This window comes from Panthera uncia, chromosome B4 (genome assembly GCF_023721935.1).
Source record: "Panthera uncia isolate 11264 chromosome B4, Puncia_PCG_1.0, whole genome shotgun sequence".
Lineage (NCBI taxonomy): Eukaryota > Metazoa > Chordata > Mammalia > Carnivora > Felidae > Panthera > Panthera uncia.
The window spans coordinates 129,990,375-130,014,824 of NC_064809.1; the positions used below are offsets into that span (position 1 = coordinate 129,990,375).

At 38.7% G+C, this 24,450-nt stretch overlaps 1 protein-coding gene across 19 annotated transcripts in view; it reads left to right on the top strand.

Annotated features, from left to right (window-relative positions):
- Positions 1–24,450, top strand: part of TNRC6B (trinucleotide repeat containing adaptor 6B) — a 249,989-nt gene that overhangs the window by 77,022 nt on the left and 148,517 nt on the right. For 11 of the 19 annotated variants that reach the window (XM_049627539.1, XM_049627546.1, XM_049627538.1 and 8 more), the window contains one exon: positions 16,444–16,511. The exons of 1 other annotated variant lie outside the window; for it this stretch is intronic. In XM_049627539.1, the coding sequence (XP_049483496.1) occupies positions 16,465–16,511 (47 nt within the window). In that variant the 5' untranslated portion in view covers positions 16,444–16,464. Of the gene's footprint in view, positions 12,668–14,890; positions 14,980–16,443; positions 16,512–24,450 lie in introns of all 19 variants that reach the window. 7 more of the 19 variants (XM_049627530.1, XM_049627529.1, XM_049627537.1 and 4 more) reach the window with 2 other exon arrangements.

Here is a 24,450-nt window from a genome sequence, read left to right on the forward strand (position 1 = left end):
AACAGGCTTCAGTCTCTATGCTGTAGCACAGAGCCCAATACAGGAATCGAACTGAGGAACTGTGAGATCATGACCTAGGCCAAAGTCGGACACTTAACCAACCGAGCCACCCAGATGCCCCTAAAGATTTTATTTTTAAGTAATCTCTACACCCAGCGTGGGGCCCAAACTCACAACCCCAAGATCAAGAGTCTTATGCTTCACCTACTGAGCCAGCCAGCTGCCCCTGCATGCTTTCTTTTAAAAAAATGGATAGGATTTAGCAATTAATTTGATGTGGAGGAAAAAGGAAAAGGAGATATCAGTAATGACATCAAGACTTTAAGCTGAGTGACTGGAAGAAAGAGGGTGCTGCTGTTAAAAATAGGAAACACGAGGGGCGCCTGGGTGGCTCAGCTGGTTAAGCGTCCGACTTCGGCTCAGGTCCAGATCTAGTGGTTTGTGAGTTCGGGCCCCGTATTGGGCTGTGTGCTGACAGCTCAGAGCCTGGAGCCTTCGGATTCTGTGTCTCTCGCTCTGCCCCTCCCCTGCTCGCGCTCTGTCTCTGTCTCAAAAATAAATAAAACATTTTTTAAAAAATTAAAAAAAGAATAGGAAACATGAGAGAAGAAACAGGTGGGGGGAGGGTAGGATGAATTCTGTGTTAAACAGAATTTGAGATAGTGTCTTTGTGGCAGTGTGTGGCAGCCAGGTGAAACCAGGAGGCTGGAAACAGGATGATTCAGGGCTGAAAATAACTGAATTGGAGAGAATCATTCAAATGGAACAGTTGAAACCGTGAGGTTAGATGAAATTTCTGTGGCAAAATGTGAAGACATGGGTTCAGTGACAGAACCTGGGGAAATAGATGTTTGGAGAGCAGTTAAGAAAGAGAAGCAGAGATTAGCAGGTTAGAGTCAGGAAATATTTATCAAACAACTTTTTGTGCCAGGTTTGTAGTGAACAAGACAGTCAAGAATCTCTGTATCAGGAAGTTTGCATTTTTGGTTGGGGGAGATAGACAACAAACACATAAGTAAGCGTTCCTTTTAGGCGGTGATATGTGTTAAGCCAGAGTGACTGAGTGGGGAGCTATTTTAGCTGGGTGGTCAGAGAAGGTCTGTTCAGAGAGATGCGCTTGAGCTGATGCCTCAAGGATATGAAGGAAGCTTCCATGTGATGATATGAGAGAATATTCCTAAGGCAAAGGCATAAATTCAAAGGCTCTAAGATTGGGTGAGAGAGAAGAAAAGAAATGGAGAGTGTAGTCTAGTACAAGGCAGAGGAGATTTTAAATGGGTGGCTCTTTGAATGATGGCTACTACGTCAACTGTTACATAACGGACAAGGAGAAATAGAGATGCTAAGTGGCAAGGATATTCCACTTAGTAATAAAATCACTAAGAATTGAAAGAAGGATGACATTACACTAAGTAATGTATAGAATTGTTGAATCACTGTAGTGTATACTTGAAAGTGATATAACACTGTATGTTAACTATACTGCAATTAAAATTAAAAGCTTAATTTAAAAAAAGAAGAAAGCATTGAAAACGGACTCTGTCAGATATTTGCATACCTATGTTCGTAGCCGCCTTATTTACAGTGGCCAAGAAGTAAAACCAACCCATTGTCGCTTGGCGATTGAATGGATAAGCAAAAAGTGGTATATCCCAACAATGGAATAAGCTTTAGCCTTAAAAAGGAAGAAAATTCTGACGCCTGCTACAACACGCATGAACCTTGAAGACATTATGCTTAGTGAAATAAGCCAGTCACCAAAGGACAAATCCTGCATGATTCTTATTTGTATAAGGTGCCTAGGGTGGTGCCTCATAGAAACAGAGAACAGCGTGGTGGTTGCCAGGGACTGAAGGGAGAGGGGAAGAGAAAGTATAAAGTTTCAGTTTGGAAAGATGAGAAAAATTTCGGAGATGTATGCTGGTGATGGTTGCACAGCAATGTGAACATACTTAATGCCATTGAACTGCATGCGTAAAAATGGTTAAAATACCACAATTTTAAAAAGATTTTATTTTTAAGTCATCTCTATACCCAACATGGGGCTTGAAATTATAACCCTGACACCAAGAGTTGCATGCTCCACTGAATGAGCCAGCCAGGTTCTCCTAAGACACCATAATTTTTCAAAAATCCATTGGGACTTCTGCTACTGGGCAAGATGGAGTATCAGGGACAGATTTTACCCTCCCACTGGAAATAACCATTTAAAAGTAGACAAAATATAGATAGATGGATATATATATATATACACACACACACACACACACATATATATACATACATACATATACATGTATAAACATGTATTATACATATTTTATATATATATGTGTGTATGTATATATATATATATATATATGTGTGTGTGTGTGTATATATATATATAGGACACAAAAGGAACAGACTGTTTCAAAGTAATCTGTGTTCTAGAACAAAGCTCAAAAATATTTTTGGAATATTTGTAAATGGGAATACAAAATATTCAGTACTCAGCAGTGTAAAATTTGTAATATCCGGTATCCAAGCAAAGATCATCAGACACGTAAAACCCAGGAAAATACAGACCGTAGTGAAGGAAAAAAAATCTGTTGAAATCAACCCACAACTGACACAGATTAAAATTAGCAGACAGGAATATTAAAATACTTACTATAATTGTATTCAGATATTTAAGAAGTCAAGTAGAAATGTGGAAGATAAGACTCAAATCAAATTTCTAGAGTTGGGTATGTGGGTGGCTCAGTTGGTTGAGTGTCCAACTCTTGATTTTGGCTCAAGTCATGATCCCAGGGTTATGGGATCAACCCTGCATTGGGCTCTGTGCTGAGCATAGAGCCTGCATAAGATTCTTTCTCTCCTTCTGCCCATCTCCCCCATTGCATGCTCTCTAAAATAAGTAAATAAATAAAATTTAAAAATGTTTCTAGAGTTTACAACTATAATGTCTGAGATGAAAAATATACTGGATGAGATTAGTGACAGATTAGACATTGCAGAATAAAAGATTAGAGAATTTAAAGTCATGCTAATAGAAAATATCCAATATGAAACACAGGAAAAAGAGTAAAGAACAAAATATGGAAAGATGATGAGGGTGCTGTACAAAACTTCAGACAGTCTTTCTAATGTAAGTGTAACTGTAGTCTCTGAAGAAGAGGGAAGGAAGTAGAAAAGAAAAATCTAAGAAATAATGGCCCCAAATTTGATAAAAACTGTAAACCCACAGATCCAAGAAGTTATATGTTCCTTAAAAAAATTAAAAAAGAAGTTATATGTTCTTGACAGATGAAGAATACCACACTAAAGCACATCATAATCAAATTACTCAAAATGAGCGATAGAGAAAATCTTAAAACCAAAAGACAATGGACACTGTTAACAGAGGAACAAAGATAAGAATTTGCCTTTAAAAACAATGCAGTGGTCTTTAAAGTACTGAAAGAAAAACTGTTAACCTTGAATTCTATAAGCAGTGAAATTTCTTTAAAGAATGAAGGCTAAATAAAATCTATTTCTTTCTTTTTTTTTTTAATGTTTACTTTTTTTTGATAGAACACAAGCGGGGGAGGAGAAGAGAGAGAGGGAGACACAAAACCCGAAGCAGGCTCCAGGCTCTGAGCTGTCAGCACAGAGCCCAGCACGGGGCCCGAACCCACAGACCGTGCGATCATGACCTGAACCAAAGTCGGACGCTTAAGCAATTGAGCCACCCAGGTGCCCCTAAAGTCTATTTCAAACACACAAAAGCTGAAATAATTCATCATCAGCATACCCATACTATAGGAAATGTGAAAGGGAGACTGAAAGGGATGCCAGATGGAAATATGAATCTACACAAAGAAATGAAGAGCTTAGGAAATGGAAACTACATGGGTAGATATAGAAGACTTTTTCTATTATTTAAACCTTTTAAAAAGGGAATTGTTTGAACAAAAGTTCTGCAGATGCGTTGTGTGTTGATATCTGTATAATGTACAATAACAGTAGCATAAAGTCCAAGACGGGAAGGTAGAAGAATACTATTGTAGGTTCTTATGTTGTATGTAAATTAGTATAATCTCACTTGAAGAGAGGGGGATACTTCCCAACTCCTTTTGTGAGGTCAGGATTACTCTGATACCAAAACCAAAGACATTGCGAGAAAACTACAGAACAGTGTCTTTCATGAAGTAGGTGCAACAATTATAAACAGAATTTGAATATATAGTATAACACATGACCAGGTAGGATTTCCCCCAGGAATGCAAGGTTGGTTGAACATACAAGAATCAATCAATGTGTAATTCATCACGTTAACAAATTAAAAAAAGAAAAACCCTAGGATCCACTCAAAAGATGCAGAAAAAGCATTTGACAAATGCCACATCCATTCCTGATTTAAAAAAAAAAGTGTCAGCAAGCTAGGAATAGAAAGGAACTATTTGACCTGATAAAGGGCTTTCATGAAAATCCTACAGTTGACATTAAACTTAATGGTGAAAGACTGAATGATTTACTTCTTAGATGAAGAACAATGAGAAAAGATGTCTGCTGTGACCACAAAAAACACAGAATGTTTCACCACCACTGAAAACCACAAAACATTGCTGAGAGAAAATAAAGTCAACCTAAATAAAAGGAGAGATATACCTGTTTATAGGTCAGAATATTCAATATTGTTGGGGCGCCTGGTGGCTCAGTCAGTTAAGCATCCGACTCTTAATTTTAGCTCAGGTTATGATCTCACAGCTTGTGGGATCAAGCCCTGAGTCAGGCTCCATACTAAGAGCATAGAGCCTTCTTGGGATTCTCTTTCTCCCTCTCTCTGCCCCTCCCCCTCTCGTGTTTTCTCTTTCTCTCTCTTTCTCTCTCTCTCTCTCTCTCACAAAATGAATAAATAAACTTAAAAAAAAAAGATTCAATATTGTTGAGCTGTTGCTAAGAGTTAGTCCAATCCCTATCAAAATCCTAGCAGACTCTTTTTGTGAAAAAGCTGATTTCTAAAATTCATATGGAAATGCATAGGGCATAGAACAGCTGTAGTAGTCTGCTAGGGTTGCTCTAACAAAGTACCACAAACTGAGTGACTTAAACAACAGAAATGTATTGTCTCACAGTCCTAGAGGCCTGAAGTACAAGGTCAAGGTGTTGGCAGGGCTATGTTCCATGTGAAGGGACTAGGGGAGGGTCTTTTCCAGGCCTCTCTCTTAGCTTCTGATTTCTGCCTTCTCTTCTAGTTTCTTGACTTGTTGCAGTATAACCCAGTCTTCACATGGCATTCTTCCTGCGTGCGCATCTGTCTTTGTGTCCAAATTTCACCCTTTGTATAAGAGGACACGGTCATACTGGATTAGAGTCCACCCTAATAACTTTATAGTTACCTCTGTAAAGACCCCATCTCCAAATAAGATCATGTTCTGAAGTATTGGAGGTTAGAACTCCAGTGTATCTTTTTTCTTTTTTTGGTGGGGGGGACACTATTCAACCCATAATAATAATCAAAGCAGCTTTTGAGTTGAACAAAGATGGAGTGCTAATACTTCCTGATTTCAGAACTTAACTATAAAGCTACAGCAATAAAGACCCTGTGGTATTGGAAAAAAGACAGAGACCAGTGGAGCAGAAGAGAGATCCCAACATAAACCCACATATATATGGACAAGTGATCTTTGACAAAGGCAATTTAGCGGAGGCAATTCAATGGAGAAAGGATTTTTTTTTTCAACAAATGGTGTTAGGACAGTTGGATATCCATATGCAAAAAATAAACATACATCTAGACCTTATAGCATATATAAAAATTAACTGAAAATGGATCTTAGATCTAAATGTAAAATCTAGAATTATAATGCTTCTAGAAGAAGATGTAAGAGAAAATCTGTGGTTAGGCAAAGATTTCTTAGATCTCACAGCAAACTTCTGCTCTTTGAAAGATGCTGTTAGTGAGAATGAGAAGGCAAGCCACAGATTGGGAGGAAACACATGCACAGCATCTGCCCAAATAAGGATTAGTATCTAGAATCTATTAAATCTGTTAAAAACTTTGAAAGCTCAGTAATAGGAAAACAACCCAATTTTAAAAAATGAGCAAAGAATTGGAAGACATTTATCCAAAGAAGACACACAATTGGCCAATAAGCGCATGAAAAGATGCTCAGCATCGTTACTCATTAAGGAACTACAATCAAAACCACAGTGACATAGCACTTCACACCCGTTGGGATGGCTGTTATCAAATGGACAGGTGATAACAAGTGTGGTTGAGGATGTGGAGAATTAGAACCATTGGACACTGCCGGTGGGTATGTCAAACGGTGCATCCACTTTGAGAAACAGTTTGGTAGGCTTTCAAAAAGTTAAACATACAGTTCTCGTATGACCCAGGAATCCCACTCCTAGGTATTCACCCAAGAAAAATGACAGCTTGTGTCCACACAGAAACTTGTATACAAGTGTTTATAACAGCATTATTTACAATAGCAAAAAAGTGGAAACAATCAAAATATCCATCAACTGGTGATGTAAACAAAATATGGTATATCTATACAATGGGACAGTATTAAGCCATAAAATGGAATGAAGTACTGATATATGATACAATATGGATGAAACTTGAAAACATTATGCCAAGTGAAAGCAGACAGACACAAAACACCACATATTGTATGACTTCATTTATATATGAAATGTTCAGAATAGGCCAATCTGTAGAGACAGGAAGCAGGTTCGTGGTTATCTGGTGCTGGAAAGAAGGATGAAGGGAGGGCAAAATGGGGAGTGACTGTCAATAAGGACAAATTTCCTTTTTGGGATGATAGAAATGTTCTAAAATTAGATTGTGGTGATCAGTGCACAACTCTGTAAATATATTAAAAACTATTGAATTATATATTTTAAACAGGTGAACTTTATGGCATGTAAATTGTATCTCAGTAAAGATGCTTCGGGACACCTGGCTGGCTCTGTTGATAGAGCATGCAACTCTTGATCTTGGGGTCATGAGTTCAAGCCCCACATTGGGTGTGGAGCTTACTTTAGAAAAAAGAGAGAGAGAAAAATAAATCTGCTTAAAAGAATGGTAAAAAATTTGAACAGCATTTTACCAAAGAATGGATGGCAAAGAAACTCATGAAAAGATGTTCAATGTCAATGCAATTAAAACCACAATTAGAGGGGCGCCTGGGTGGCTCAGTCAGTTAAGCATCCAACTCTTGGTTTCCACTCAGGTCCTGATTTCACAGTTCATGGGTTCAAGCCCTGTGTCAGGCTTTGCGCTGACAGTGCGGAGCCTGTTTGGGATTCTTTCTTTCTGCCCCTCTCCTGATTACTGTATCTCTCTCTCTCTCTCTCTCAAAAATAAATAAATTAAACTTAAAAAATAAAAAAGCAGTTAGAGTAGCTAAAGTTAAAAAGACTTACTGGGGCGCCTGGGTGCCTCAGTTGGTTAAGTGTCCAACTTCTGCTCAGAGTTATCTCCAGGTTAGTGAGTTCAAACCCCTCATTGGGCTCTCTGCTGTCAGTGTGGAGACCACTTAGAATCCTCTGTCCTCCTGTCTCTCTGACCCTCCCCCACTCGTGATCTCTCTTCAAAAATAAATAAAACATTAAAAGAAAAGGAAGACCTGGGTGTTGGTAAGATATGGAAGAACTGGAACTCTCATACTCTGCTGGTGGGGAGATAAAATGCTACAGCCACTTTGGAATACAGAGACTGTTTCTTAAAAAGTTAAACATATCACTACCCTATGATCCAACTGTTCCATTGTTAGAGGCTGAATTGTGTTCCCTGTTCACTCCCCCGCCCCCACTCCTGTGCCAGTTTACACGTTGGAAGCCTTAACTCCCGTTACCTCAGAATGTGACCTTGCTTGGAGTTAGGGACTTTGCAGAGGTAATCAAATTAAAATAGGTCATTAGGGTAGGCCATAATCCAGTGTGACTAGTGTCTATAAAAAGAGGAAATTTAGACAGAGAGACACAAACACAGGGAGAACGCCATGTGAACGTGAAGACGGCCATTTGCAAGCCAAGGGGAGAGGCCTGGGACAGATCTTTCCCTCACGGCCTTCCAAAGGAACCAGCACTGGCAAAATCTTCATTTCCCACTTCTAGCTTCCAGATCTGTGTGAGACAATACATTGCTGTTCCTGAAAGCATACAATCTGTGGTACCTTGTCATGGCATCCCTAGCAAACTAATATACACTGCTAAGTACCCAGTGAAAAAGAAAGTGTACAAAAACTTCTAAATGAATGTTCATAGCAGCTTTTTGCAATAGCCCAAGTCTGGAAACAACCCAGCTACCCATCAACAGGTGACTGACAAATTGTGGTAGATTCTATGCAGTGGAGTAGTGCTCCCTATAAGAGGGAAGTGAACTACTGATACATGAAACTGTATGGATGAATTTCAGAATAATTCTGATCAAAAGAAGCCAGACCAAAAAAAAAAAAAAAAAAAAAAAAGTATGTCCCAGTGATTACCTGTATATACACTCTAGAAAATGCAAACTAATCTATAATGACAGAAAGCATGTTAGTGGTTGCCCAGGGAGGGGGAGCAGGAGTAAAAAGTTGCTCATTAAAAAAAAAATTGTTTAAGTTTGTTTTGAGACAGCATGCACACGTGTGCACAAGCAGTATAGGGGTAGATAGAAGAAGAGACAGAATCCCAAGCAGGCTCTGTGCCATCAGCACAGAACTCAATGCGGGGCTCAAACCCATGAACTGTGAGATCACGACCTGAGCCTAGATCAGGAGTCGACACTCAACCAACCGAGCCACCCAGGTGCCCCTTTCAGGCTTATCTCTTAAATATCAGCAGATCACTGCAGATCCTCTCTCCTTTGCTGTCCTGCCCACTGCTCCCTTGCAGTGTATTCAATAAACCTCCATCTCCTTTAAAAAATAATAAATAAGGGGCGCTTGGGAAGCTCAGTCAATTAACTATCCGACTTCGGCTCAGGTCATGATCTCACAGTCCGTGAGTTCGAGCCCCGCGTCGGGCTCTGTGCTGACAGCTCAGAGCCTGGAGCCTGCTTCGGATTCTGTGTCTCCCTCTCTCTCTCTCTGCCCCTCTCCTGCTCATGCTCTGTCTCTCTCTCAAAAATAAACATTTAAAAAAAGTAATACAATTAAAAATTAAAAATAAATATCAGTAGATAATCATAGATAATCAGACATCTGATAAAAACGTATGACTGGAAGATAGCGACCAAAGCAAACATGAAAGAGGAATGTAGAGGAAACAAGGTAATATAGAGTGAAAGAAAATTAAAACAAAACAAAACAATATTTTCAGAGATAAGAGTTGGTATTATAATCATGGAACAAAAATAGGACTGTAAAAAAAAGACTTCAGAGAACAAGCTTTCAAAAACTAAGTCACAATAACAAATTCTTTTAAAAATTAGAAGTATTGGAAGGTAAAGTTGAGAGAATCTCCAGGTAGTAAAAGAAAAAGTCAAAGAGATACAAGTGGAGAGAAAAGAAAATTCATGGATCAATCCTGTAAATTCAACATTGAAGAAGGAATTCCTGGAGGGGATAAAATTGTCAAATAAATAAGTAGAGAAAATGCCCCAAACCTGAAGAACCCGAGTTTCTAGATTGCAAGTACCTACCCAGAAGCTGAATAAATAAAAAAAAAGAACCATACTTCGAGGTTTGCATTTGTGTAACACTGAGGAGAAGTGAAAGACCCTACAAGTTTCTGGAGAAGAAACAGGTCATGGCCAAAACGTTAGGATTTAGAATATTGTCAGATTTCTATATTGCATCTCTGGGAACTAGAAGACAATGAAGTGTGGCTTCAAAATTTTGGAGGGAGAAAGATTTACTAATTTGAACTTTTTTTTTTATTTTTTAAATACTTTTCAATGTTTATTCTTCAGGGAGAGAGAGACTAGCACGAGTGGGGGAGGGCAGAGAGAGAGGGAGACACAGAATCCAAAGCAGGCTCCAGGCTCCAAGCTGTCAGCACGGAGCCCGATGCGGTGCCCGAACCCATGAGCCATGAGATCGTGACCTGAGCTGAAGTCACACACTCAGCCGACTGAGCCACCCAGGCGCTCCTACTAACTTGAACTTCTAATTTGATTATGTATGTGGGTTAAAAAAATATTCCAAATGTCAATAATATATATGGATAAAATAAGGACATTTCAGTCATTCAAGAGATCAAAAATTTTACTTTCCATATACCTTTTGTCAGGCATTCACTAGAATATATGTTCCACCTAAACCAGAGACTAAACCATAAAAGAAGACAAAGGATCTGGGGAACAGATGCTCCAGGGTAGGAGAGAGAGCCAGGAATTTCAGAGCTGAAGGGGAAAAGACATCCCTGGCAAAGTGTCAGCAATTTAGCGGCCTAGAAAGCAAACAATCTAGACTGGAACATGAGAAAACCCCTGAGGAATGTCTCCAAGACTGGAATGAAATTGATAGATTACCTGAAGTGTTTGAATTTATTAAGAGGAGATTTACAACTCTGTTGGAGAGTTTGAGGATGAATTAGTGAAAAATACATAATAAATACTAAGCCTCCCCCAAACTGAAAGAAAGTAGTAATTGTTAGTTCTGGGGAAAACAAAGAATTGTACAAGAAAAGCAAATTTGATTATACCGTTCCGTATGATTCAGCTGTCTCTGTTATTTACTTAGTTATAGTACTGTTAGCACTGAATATTGATTTGGACAAAAATGGTGTCTTCTGTTGGAAGGACGGGGGAAAGGAGATCCGTGTGTGGTGGGGTGGCGGGGGAGGCACGGGGAGTGGTCTGGGTCGGAGGGCAGCAGAGGAGAGTGTTGTTTTTATTTGTAAGCTTGGTGGTATTATTTGACTTAAAATCACATGTATGTAGTACCTCGATAACTTTTTTTTTATCAGATCAGTGATGAGAACATGAAAGTAATGGAGTGTAGTCTATTTAATAATTTGGATAGTAAAGGAAAGGCTAAAAACAAGAGGATATTTGGAGGGTATCACAAGGCCAAAAATAATTTTTCAGAATAGAAGAGCTTATAATGTATTCGTCAGTTGAGGAGTTGGATTTGGTAGAAAGGGAGAAAGACTTCCTTAGACAGTAAGGTCCCGGAGGAGGTGTTGTGACGCAGGTCATGAATGTAGAATATAAGTGGTGAGGGGAGCCTTGCTGAGCAGGGGAGAGGGGGCAGTGGGTGAAGGTGAAGACTCATCTGCACAATCCTGACGGGAAAACAGGGGCTTTGTGTGAGATAGGCTTTCAGGATGATCTTCTTCTGCATTGTCCTCTTCAGAAAGGACAGGCTAGGGAGGATGCCTGATGGATGGGTTTGGAGTCTGGAGGAGAGTGGAATAGGTTCAGAATAAATGAGTGAGGACGGTGGTGTAGGAGGTCAGACGTTCATTCATTCAGTTATTCAACCCAGCGCTTACTTAGCACAGGGAAGGCATTCAGAAGGTATGTCGAATGAATGACCCACTAGAAGGGTTGTGTTAGGTTCTGGGATACACAAAGATCCCATTGTTCCCCTTCAAGGCTCTCCAGCAGAGGGGAAGTGGGTGAACAAAGGGCCGCAGCTGTTGGCTGGGCCTTGCAGGGTAAATGGGAAGGAACACCTTGGGAGGTTGGAGGAGGCAGTGGTAGTTGTCGAAAGTGCCTCCTAGAGAAAGTAACTTTTGAACCAGTCTTTGAAGACTGAGTAACAGTCAGCAGAAAAGACGAAGAAGGGCCTTACAGGCCAGGTGCTGCCATGTGAGCACTGAGGGGAAGTGAACTGGCGTACATTTGAAAAGGAACCAGTTTTGTGACTTCCTCCAGCTATGCTCTGCACTCCTGGAGCAGAAGAGAGAAAGGTAAGGGATTGGTAAGACAGAAACATCCTAACAACAAGTCGGTGTCCAGGAGAAGAATCACTGAAATGCCTGCCAGGAGGCTCTGAGTGGACTCTTGAGGACAGAGAACAGCAGACGTAGGAGTTGCAGTGGCTCTTCACAGGTTCACACGGAGGGCGGGAGGTTTCTGTGACAAACCTCAGTGTGGAGCAGTCCAGGTCCTGCCTGCTTCCTCACTGAATTAGGAAGGAGGTCAGTCTCCTGCTTAGGGTAGGTCTGGTGTGTCTGACTCCTTTAGGCTGAGTCAAGCGCCCTTCCTGTGTGATTGCATTGCTTTTTCACACTTGATGGTGATGTCTTTTTAATTGGAGCATCCACACGTCTGGACTTCTGCTGTGGTCACAAGTGTAGTTACCATCTGTCACCACACAGTGCCCACTGGTTTTTGGTTGTCTTCCCCACTAATCTGCAAGCTTTTTGAGGGCAGAGACTACTGTCTTCGCCTTTATCTCAGCCCAGCACCTTGCATGTAATATGTGCTGAGTAAATGTTTGTTGAATGAATGAATGGTAGTGGGAGAAAGGTGAGGGTAATGGTGCAAGTTTTATGAATAAAAATCTTGAAACTCCTGCAAATGAGATCAAGGGGGAGGAGTGGTGGAGACCATCACATGAAGTCCTTGTGTTCTTGAAATTTGCAGAAAAAAAGAGCGGGAAGTGGCAATAAGGAGCAGTGTTCTTTCTGGACCATTTTTATTGCCTCCTGAGATGATGGAGGCTGAGAAAAGGTGTAAGCCCTGCTGCAGGAGACCGTGTCTGGGGAAAAGCATTTGAATTGGCATTTAAAGGAATGAGTAGCAATTTGAATTGTACGTGGGCAGAAGGCCGGGGCGGCTAGGCAAATGCTAACAGTATGCGTAAATGAACAGGGGGTTAAAGAGTTGCATGTTCCGCCAGGGCTTCAGAGTGGGTGGGGGAGGCAGAGGCGGATAAAAAGATGGCTTAGACAAATGAACTCAGCATAGGTGTTGGGGCACCACTGAAGAATTTCGAGGGGAGCGATGCAATCAGATTTGCATGTTACAAAGCCCACTTGATGGAGGTGGTTTGGAAGATGCCTTAAAATGAAATGGGACCCGGAAGCACAAGGACCAGTGAGAAGGCTTGTGCAGTAGTGAGGTTTAGAGAAGCTGGCCTTTAACTATGATGGCAGTTAAAGAGAATAAAGAAGGGGTGGTGGAGGGGAGAGCCATTTAAGAGGTGGAAGCCACAATACTTGGTGATTAATAGGATGTGGGGTTAAGGAGGGAACCTTAGATTCTTGTGTGATGACAGGTTTCCCCTGCTATCAGAAAGTAGAGCATTCCTGTGAAATCTTTCGTAAGTCTAAATGTTGCACCAAGCCAAGAAACAGTGACCATTTCTTTATATGGAAAAATCTTGGAGCATTCCCAAATCCAGAAAATAACTGCTCCTAGGCTTTTCTGATACTTTGGGACACGTCTTGCTCACAGATGCTGAGATGCTGACTGTAGTCTCAGGGAAGGAGTTTGGCAGTGCCCTTCTTGGGGCTCATGGTGTGCACTGCCTCTACAGCGGGCTGGCTGCAAAACCAACGCTGAACGCTGTTTGGCTTTTTACCTCTTTTTTTGTAAAAGCAAAAATCCTCTTCAGGTTTTTTTGTGTTTTTTGTTTTTTGTTTTTTGTTTTGGTTTTTTTTTTTTTTTGGTTAGTGAAAATAGGCCTTTTGTAAAAGTGAAGTGGTATAACACGAACTTTCAAAAAGTGGGGGGATACATGTATCGGGTTCCTGTTTGGGGAGTTTAGTGAATGATGGTACCATTCGCAGAGATAGGGGATATAAAAAGGAGAGGAAGTTTAAAGACAAAGATATTATTTCATTTTGGAACTTACTGGGCCATCCAAGTGGAGGACTAGTATGCATAACATGGGGGCTGGGGTTAAAGATTGGGAGCCCACGTGGAAGAGATTGTAGAAGCTGTGGGTTCTTTGATCATTACTTCTCATTAGAAATTGATTGTAGGGGCGCCTGGGTGGCTCAGTCGGTTAAGCGTCTGACTTCGGCTCAGGTCATGATCTCACGGCTCGTGAGTTCGAGCCCCTCGTCGGGCTCTGTGCTGACAGCTCGGAGCCTGGAACCTGTTTCAGATTCTGTGTCTCCCTCTCTCTCTCTGACCCTCCCCCGTTCATCCTCTGTCTCTCTCTGTCTCAAAAGTAAATAAACGTTAAAAAAAAAAAATTAAAAAAAAAAAAAAGAAATTGATTGTAGATAAACCTTAAAAAAAAAAAAAAAAAAAACTAAGCAGAGGCCAAGATGCACAATTCAGAATTCTTTAGACAGCATTCTTAAAGATGAAGGGCCAAAGAAATTTCTATAATATATATAAGTGGGAGAATAGTCATTCTTGTCTTTAAGCAAATGATTGAAGGTTGAGGTTCCAAGGAGCTTAACAAACTTAAACAGTTTGTCACCTGTTTTTCCTAATTAAGGCATAACATTTATATAGTTAAGTACATTGTGATTTTTTTTTAAAACATAGTATGCACTCTTATAACCCAACCAGATCATCTCTAGCTCCTCATAAATTTCCCTCTGCAATCCTGTTTTTATTTCTAGAGTTTTTACGTCCTAAATGTAACCTTAGGATGGGAGAATCCTCCCTCTCCTTGGCTAAGTCCAGTACGTTGCAGAGTCAGGAATTTCCTAAGATTCAAGTCAGAACCTGGTTTGAATTTTACAGTATGCACAGTGTGTGTCTTTAATTACTCTTGCCTATGCCTCCTCCTGTTTTTAATGGAAATTATGAACACCTCTTGATTTTCCTGTCCTTTCTGAAACTTAGCCTCTAAACTCTGTCCTGTCTTCTCTAGTATTCTTGGGAAATAGAGACTGTGGAGAAGATGACAGAATTGGAAAACCTTTTGTTTTCTTTGGGTTTCATCATGGTGTATGTTGTCTGTCTTCCAGATTATTAGGTTTTGTAAGAAATAGACTATTTTTCTGAGTTGGGAATAGCCCTGTCTGTTTCCTTGAGTACATCTGTTTGATTTTTTAAAATTATGCCTTTCAGGGGGAGTTTTCATGGGACTAATAGTCCCCTTTGTGGAGGTAGCTCTATCTCGGTCACTGATCTTCCAGGTCAATAAGCCATCTGGAATGGTAAAATGCTTTCTTTTTTTTTTCACTTTGAAATTTGTATTGAGAAGAAAACCATAGGGAGGAAAGAAACATAGTTAAAAGAATAATTACAAAACAAACACCTAGTTACCTACTACATAGGCCAAGAAATAGAATATAACCACACCCCAGGATCCTCCACATGCCCCTTCCTTACTGAATCCCCTCCCTCCCTTCCTAAGACAATCTCTAGCCTAAATTTGGTATGTCATTCCTTTTTTAAAAATAGTTTTTAAAAACTATGTATATACATACATGTCTATATACTCATACATACATACAGTTTTAAAATGTTATATTTGAACCTTATATAATGGAATTATACTGTGTGGGTATTCTTTTCTGATTTGCTTTTTCACCCAATACTGTGTTTTTATAACACATCTAGGTTGCAGTGTGTAGCTATAGTCAGTCATTTTTATATAGAATAGTGTTTATTCTGTTGTCTGGAAACACCATAGTGTGTATATTTATTTTACTGTTGATGGATATTTGTTCTGGGTTTTTTTTTTTTTCTGTTAAAAATAATACTATTAAAATTAAGAATACTAAAAAAATACTATTTTATATGTGTGTAAAAGTTTCTCTAGAATATTTATCTAGAAGTGCGACCACTAGTTTGTACAGTAAATACATAGTCAAGCGTACCAGATAGTGGCAAACTTTTGAAAAGTAGTTGTATCAATTTTCCTTCCCACCAGGAGTGGATGAGTGTTGCTATTGCTCTGTGCCCTTGCCAACACTTGGTATTGCCCAGCTTTAAAAACAAATTTTTTAATGTTTTATTTATTTTTGAGAGAGAGAGACAGAGACAGAGAGCAAGCAAGGGAAGGGCAGAGAGAGGGAGACTCGGAATCTGAAGCAGGCTCCAGGCTCCGAGCTATTAGCACAGAGTCGGACTTGGGGCTCGAACCCACGAACCGCAAGATCATGACCTGAACCAGAGTTGGTAGCTTGACCGACTGAGCCACCCAGGTGGCCCAGTATTGCCCAACTTTTGAATTTTAGCCAACCTGGTAGCGGCGAAATTAATTTGCAGTAATTTGCATTTTCCTGGTTGACATGAAACTGAGTATCTTTTCATTTGTGCATGTTCTTCAGTAAAATTCCTACTCAGTTATTTTGTAAATCTTTCAAGTATGTTGTCTTTTTTTTTTTTTTAATTGATTCCTAGCAATTCTTTATTATATTCTGGATGTTAACTTTTGTTACAGTTATGTAAATTGCAAGTCAACAGTGTTTCCTTTTCTGTTCTGCAAATCTAGGCACCTAAGGAGAGATGCCTTGAGCAAATTTGGCAATTGAAAGCCACTGGCCTAGTCTCCTGTGCCAGACAGTATAGCACAGGGGCCATGTGGTTCTTCTGCACAGGGCAGGCCCTGGAACTTTAAGTGAGTTGCATCTTAGTTACTGACTACTTCTGACCTGTGGTGCTTGCCTTTGCAGGTGGAACAGGAGGATTTTGTAATGGAAGGGCATGGCAAGACTCCACCTCCTGGTGAAGAAAGCAAACAGTGAGTCACAGTTTATTTAAAAAGGGTCCTATTACAGATCTTCAGAAGCACTTTGGTTAAACACGCTGAGAGCGTGGTTGCAGAGGATGTATATGTTGGGCACATTGTGGAGCTCACCAGTTGCTTTGGTGGCTATTAATGCATAGTTTCTATTTATAGACAGACTAACTGGAGGGACAAGAAAGTTGGCTTTGTAGATTTTCACACTTGACTAATCAAAATTTGTGTTACACTTTAGCAAAGGCTTTAAGGCTCAGGATGTTCCAAATTGAACTAATTCAGTCTGGTTGATTTCCAAAGAAAGTTTAAGATGGTATATTCTTTTCTTAGCTATGTCCTTAGGAAGTACGCTAAATTAATAGACTGTCTTCCCTGCATTCCAAGTGTGAATTTATTTGAAATGTACTTCCTGAAATTCTATTCTATTTAGTTATTTATACTTCTGTTCTTTGTTTAAATAACAAATTGTTTCCCGAAAGGAACAGGAATATAAATAATATAACTTAGCCAACATTCTAAATTATTCAAGATCTCTCCCCTGACTTCTTAAAGAGTGATCAGTTTTAAATCTGAAATTGGGAGTCCTCGGGTAGCTTTTTGGTGACAGGGAATAGATTTTTTTTCCCTCCCTCTGCCACAGAACTTGAAAAATTGTGTTGCAGAGAAGACTGGTGTTTCATATGCCCTTTTAAAGGAAAAACAGTTAAGACTGCCTTGAAATACTGACATGACTACTATTTTTTATTCAGACAGTAGTCTCCTAAGTTGAATGGGATAGCAAGTGATTCATGGAATTTACCGAAAATCTGTAGGGAGAAACTCCTCTCTCATCTTTTTTTTTTCTTCCTAGAAAATAGTTTACTTTTGATCTGTCTTATGAAAAGTATGTCTCCGAAACCCTTAGGAATGAATTATGCGGAATATGTTATGCTGCCATGAGGCCAGGTTCATTAAAGGAGAATGTTTGTCTTGTATTTGTTGTGAATGGAAACCAGGATATTTTCACAGCTGGTTTAATTTGCTAACCAGGCAGTTTTAAAAATAGCTTACAATATAAATCCTAACTTTGCTGTGTTCTGTGAAATGCACTTATATTCTACATGGGCTCATGGAATCAGTTCATCTTTAGCAAAGTAGAATGCCAAACATCTAGTCCCAGTGAAATCACAGGAACATTTCAGATGCATCTCCCTGTCCTCTTGCCCACTCCCCCAGCCCCACCCTCTGGTCAGAGGTCTTACAATATAAAAATCATAGTTCCTATTTGATGAGGGTGTTCTGTGCGCAAAGCACTTTGCTTAGATGCTGTGTATGTTCTCTCCGTTCATTATAGTGTACCCTTTTACTCGGAGATCAGGGTAGGTAACTTATCCATGGGAATGCAGCTTGAAATGGAAGTTAGGATTTGAATCTGGATCTTTCTGACATTACAGTGTTTTATAATATCTCCCTGACCCAAATCCTCTGCCAGCCTTGGGAGCTGTGTTCCTGAAAAGTACCGTGGTTAGCAAAACTGTGCAGTTGTTAAGATCAAAGTCTCAGGGATAAGAGGGAGTTGGGGGAAATAATGAAAATGGCATTAAGCCTATTTTTGAAACACAGATGAAAGTTCTGTTCTCTAGAGGGCATCCATTTCCCAAACAAACCAGTCTTTATCTTTAAAAACCTGCTCCAGTAGCCCCTATCCTGTATCAACTTCTTTAGGTATTCAGGAAGCACTGCTGGGGCAGATTCTCCCACAGGTTTTATGTTATACAAACGGCGCTTCTTTTAGAGAGCTTCAGACAGGCTGGTGGACTTGCGTTGTGTCCTTACCTTGTTTTGTTTTCTGAGTCTCATGGTGCCTTTTCACAGATGAATCCTGTTGTGTTTTGCTTCTGGTTTTTTTGTTTGTTTGTTTTGTTTTGTTTATTTTTTTCCTGGTCCTGGTCTGCTGTACTATATTGTAATGACTCTTCTCACTAGGCACTCCTCTCATAGACCTGTCTACCTCTTTGGTGGGAGTGGGTAGCAAAGGTGATGTGTTCATTTGTTTGAGGCAACAAAAATTAAAAGATACACACACACACACACACACACACACACATTGCATCTTAGAAGTGTAGTTGGCAGAGGATGATAAACTCCTGGACAGTAGGATCAAGGAACTGAATACTACATTCTAGATCCTGGAAGTGTACACATTACTGAATGACTTATGAAATTCCAACTTATTCTTTTATTTTTTAAATTATAAAAATAATACAGTTGGCTCTTGAACAACATGGGTTTGAAATGTGCAAGTCCATTTATACATGGAATTTTTTTAAGTTTATTTATTTTTAGTAATCTCTACGCCCAGCATGGGGCTTGACCCCGAGATCAAGAGCCACACGCTCCAAAACTGAACCAGACAAATACGGTACCATGCTGTAAATGTACTTTCTCTTCCTTATGATTTTAAAACATTTTCTTCACTAAATTCCTGAAACCAGTATTACACTAAATCTTAACTAACTAGAATTTAAATAAAAACTGGAAACAAAAATAAAATAAAACATGTTCTTTTCTCTAGCATACTTCATTGTAAGAAACCAGCATAGAATACATGTAACAGACAAAATAGGTGTTAATTGACTGTTTATGTTATCAGTAAAGCTTCCAATCAACAGACTATCTGTAGTTATGTTTTGGGGGGTTAGAAATTATTCACAGATTTTCGACCATGCTGGGGAGTCAGTGCCCCAAACCTCCATGTTGTTCAAGGGGCAACTGTACACGATTGTCATGAAACATTCAAATGGTAAATGTAGACACAGAAATAAAACTGAGACTCTTCTTTTACCTTCCTTCCCCTCCTGATCTTTGTAAATATTTTCTGTATATTTTATTTATTTATTTATTTATCCATTTGTTTATTTGTTTATTTATTTTGAGAGAGACAGTGCAAGTGGGGGAGGGGCAGAGAGAGAGGAAGAATCCGAAGCAGGCTCTGCACTGTCAGCGTAGAGCCTGATGTGGGGCCCAAACTCACAAAACTACAAGATAATGACCTGAGCCAAAATCAAGAGTTGGATGCTTAACTGACTGAGCCCCCCAGGTGCCCCTGTTTTCTGTATATTTTAAAACAACAACTAAATAGAGATTTTTTTTCCCCAACATAATTCTTCTGTGACTTGCTTTTATAATTTGCCATCTTTCACAGTCTACTTCATGCTCTTAATGCAGAATGTTCTGTTGAATGGATGGACTATAATCATTCTTCTCTAATTAGATGATTTGGTGGTCTCTAGTTTGATTACTACAAACAATACTTTATTGAACATCTTTATTTTTATATCTTTATTCACAGATGTATTTCTGTAGAATAAATTTCTAGAGATGGAGCTGTTGGTTCACGGGATGTATTTTTAAAAATATTTTTAAATATATTTAAAAAATTTGTAATGTTTATTTATATTTGAGAGAGAGAGCCAGTGGGAGAGGGGCAGAGAGAGACAGAAACAGAATCCGAAGCAGGCTCCAGGCTCTGAGCTGTCAGCACAGAGCCCAACATGGGGCTGGAACTCACAAGCCATGATGAGATTATGACCTGAGCTGAAGTTGGACGCCCAACCAACTGAGCCACCCAGGCACCCCCACGGGATGTACTTTTTTTACATGGAGGTAGTTGCTATCAAATTGCCTTCTGAGAAAGCACTACCCATGATCCTTTCCATCAACAGTGCATGAGAATGCCCATTTCTTCTCCCCTTTGATGACAAAAAAATTATTTAGCCTTAAATTTTTGTCACTCTTGTATTTTATTATATATATATATATATATATATATTTTTTTTTTTTTTTTTTCAAGTAATCTCTACACCCAACGTGGGGCTTGAACTCACAACCCTGAGATCATGAGTCGCATAATCCACTGACCGGGCCAGCCAGGCACCCCTAATATTTGATTGTTTTAATTTGTACTTTTCTGCTCACTAATGAGATGGAATATCTTTTGTTAGTTTATCGGCCGTAGATTTTTCAATTTTATGTATCACTTATTTGCATATTAGACCCATGTTTCTATTGGATTATTTGTTTTGATAGTTTTGTAGGAACCCTTTATATATTTTTAAATTATTATTATTATTATTATTATTATTAAGTACAAGCAGGGGAGAAGGAGAGATGGAGAGAGAGAGGGAGAGAGAGAGAGAGAGAATCTTAAGTAGGCTCCACTCTCAGTGCAGAGCCTGATGTGGGGTCAGTCCCACAATCCTGGGATCATGACCTGAGCCAAAATCAGGAGTCACATACTCAACCAACTGAGCCACCCCAGCACCCCTGTAGGAATCTTTTATAAAATAGAGATACTAACTTTGTCTTTTGAGGTGTTTTAAATGTTTTGTCCCATTCCTTTTAACATTGGGGTATCTTTCATACGAATAAATTTAAAAACATTTTTATGTGGTAAAATCAATTAGCCTGTTATAGCTTCTGTATTTTGTGTTTGCTTAGAGAAGTTGTCCCTACCCTAATGTAATAAATAAAATACCTTAATTTTCCTGCTTTTTTTCTTTTTACCCCTACACCTTTAATTGAACTGGTATGCATTTTTGTGTATGATGTGAGGCAGAGATCTAAGTTAATTTTTTTCCAAATTGATTTCCAAAATGGCGCTCATTCATTGGTCTCAGTTTGTATGAATAGCCTATTTCACTTATGGAAGGCAGATGAAACACAGGGATAATATGACCCTCAAGGTCGTAAGAGCAAATTCTTACAAGGATTAGGACTAAAACTATTTTTATTAGCTGATCTACGCCACTTTCTTTGTTTCATCATGTAACATTTTTACCGTAGATTCTAGAAGTTTTGAAAACATCATTTTATTTCCATGATGTTTATTTCAACGGAACTAAGTTCTGTTAATAGGCAGATTAGGATAGCTATGCATGTAGAAAGCCGTCTTGAAAAATAATTGACTTTTGATATTGAGAAGTATCTGTGCTAAACTTAATGTTTACATCAGTTGTGCTGAATTCTGATGTATGTGTGAATAACATTTAGTAGAGTGTATAGCTTTAAACACTGTGTATGTGTGTGTGTGTGTGTATATATATATATATGTATATATACACGTATATATGTATAGTTTCAATATTGTTGCTTTTAATGAGGTTTATTAACTATTAGTATATCTAATATAATCATTTTCTGAGGATATTTACTTTACAAGCTACTGTAACAAATCAGACAAGCTAAGTTTATTGCCATATAATTACTACATTAAACTCACACAGCATTAATCACATAATGTGTTTAACACAGGGGTAAATATAAAACTATAATGGCTTTTCAAAAAGCAGCATAAGCAGATACTTGCTCGTAGATTGTGTTTGACTATGGTTATTGAAAGCTCATTTCATATGAAATGTTTCCACCCAAGACAGGCTCTTGATTTGGTTTTATTTACGAGACAAGTGATAGTCTAGATGTTTGTAGGCAGATTATTTGTGGTAAATTATCAGTTTTGGTGTACAGTTGACCTTGGAACAGCACAGAAGTTAGGGGCACTGGCCCCCATGCAGTAAAAATTCCACACATAAGTCTTGACTCCCACCCAAATTTAACTATTTATAACGTACTGTTGACTAGAATCCTCACCGATAACATAAACAATCAATTAATACCTATTTTGTATTTCATATATTTTATAAAAACTGTATTCTTACAATAAAAGAAGTTAGAGAAAAGACAATGTTTTAAAATTGTAAGGAAGAGAAAGTACATTTACAGTACCATACTGTACTTAGTGAAAACAATCTGCATTTAAGGGGACCTGCACAATTCAAACCTGTGGGGGGGGGGCAACTGTATTAATGAGTTTGACCTCCTTTTTCATCTCTTTATTAAAATCTAGTTTACACACAAGTCTAAACTTTAAATCTCCATGCTCAAATTGACTCATATTCTCAAAAGATATTTGTCTTTAACATGCTGCATGCAATGATTCAACTTTTCTAGTACATTTTTGTTGATTAAATTTTCTTACAACTTTTGGTTCATTTTATGAAATTTCAGCATTAGAAATAAATCTCTCCGGGCACCTGGGTGGCTCAGTCAGCTAAGCATCCCACTTCTGCTCAGGTCATGATCTCACGGTTTGTGGGTTCAAGCCTTGCATTGGGCTCTCTCTGCTGTCAGCGCAGAGCCACTTTGGATTCTCTGTCCCTCCCCTGCTTGCTGTCTCTCTCCCTCTCAAAACTAAATAAATATTTTAAAAAATAAATAAAAACAGATCTCTCAAAGCAGGATCTCAAAGACACAGTTGGACACTCGTGTTCACTGCAGCATTATTCACAGCAGCTAAGCAGAGGAGCAACCTACATGTCCACTGACAGATGAACGGATACAGGAAGTGTGGGATGTACATACAACGGAATATTATGAAGCCTTCAAAAAGAAGGAAATCCTGTCACATGCTACAATATAGATGAATTTGAAGGGCATTATGCTTGGCAAAATAAGCTAATCGGCAAAGAACAAATACTATATGACTCAGCTTAACTTGAAGTCATCTAATGTGAAAATCATAAAAACAGAACATAGAGAAGTGATGATTGCCAAGGGCCAGGGAGAGGGAAGAGAGGGAATTAGTGTTCAATGGGTATAGAGTTTCAGTTCTAGAAGATAAAAAAGGTCCGGAGATCCGTTGCAAAATGATAAGAATATACTTAAAATTCCACTGAGCTTTACAGTTAAAAATGATTCAGATGGTAAATTTAATGTTATGTGTTTTTTACCACAGTAAAAAAAAAAGTTAGCAATCAAATTTAAATGTAGTTTATTTTTTTTTTATAAAAGAGAAAGCTTATATGCCTTTTAAAAACATTTATTTATTTTTGAGAGAGGGAGAGAGCACAAGCGAGTGGGGGAGGGGCAGAGGGAGAAAGAGAGAGAGAATCCCAAGCAGGCTCCGCGCTGTCAGCACAGAGCCTGACGCAGGGCTCAGTCCCATGAACCATGAAATCATGACCTGAGCCAAAACCAAGAGTCAGATGCTTAACTGATTGAGCCACCTGGGCACCCCTAAATGTACTTTAAATGCAAAAGACAGCCTGGATTTCAAAGACTTAATACCCAAAAAAAAGAATGTAAAATTAATAATATCAATTTTATGTTGAAATGATAATCTTTTACATATGTTGTATTAAATAAAGCATACATATTAAATTTCAATCTCATTTTATAATGTGTTATATAGACAGCATCCCCTTTTTAGAGATTGTTGGTAGAATTAATTATATCAATTCCTATATTTCAGCTCTCTTGGGGTGCCATCTTTTTTGATTTCTCTTTTTCAAGGAAAAATCTGCTCAGAGCTTGCATGGGAGGCCTATATGGAAATCAAAGTGTTGAAGACAGTTTTATATTGATTTGGAGAGAGGAATGTGATTTATGGAATCATCGTTGCTCTTTATACTCTTCTGTGGTGTAATACGACTTTGTGCTGGAGGTGCTGTTTTTTAAATGTCTTAACTCCAGTATCGTGATTAAATTCTCTTCTTCCTAATTACATTCTTCCCAACTTAAATGTCTAGTTATAAAATACCCTTTTAATTTTTCTGAATTATTAATTATACAGACCTTTCATTAAGTCTAACAGCTTGTCCTTACCTTATCTTTATTTCTGCCCCTACTCTGACTCATTAACTTACAGCTCCATCTTCCTCAGAATCATCTTATACTGCGGTGTAACTTTATTCTCCCTCAGTTTATTCTCCCCCAGTCTCTATACTAAGAGTAGGGCGTTCCTTGTTTTATATTTAGCCACCAAGTTTAACACTAAGTTCTTTGGGAACCATTCTTCTGGGTTCTTCTTTTAAAAAAAATTAGGCAGCTCTATAGTATTTCCTAAAAACAAAACGAAGAAGAAGAAGAAGAAGAAGAAGAAGAAGAAGAAGAAGAAGAAGAA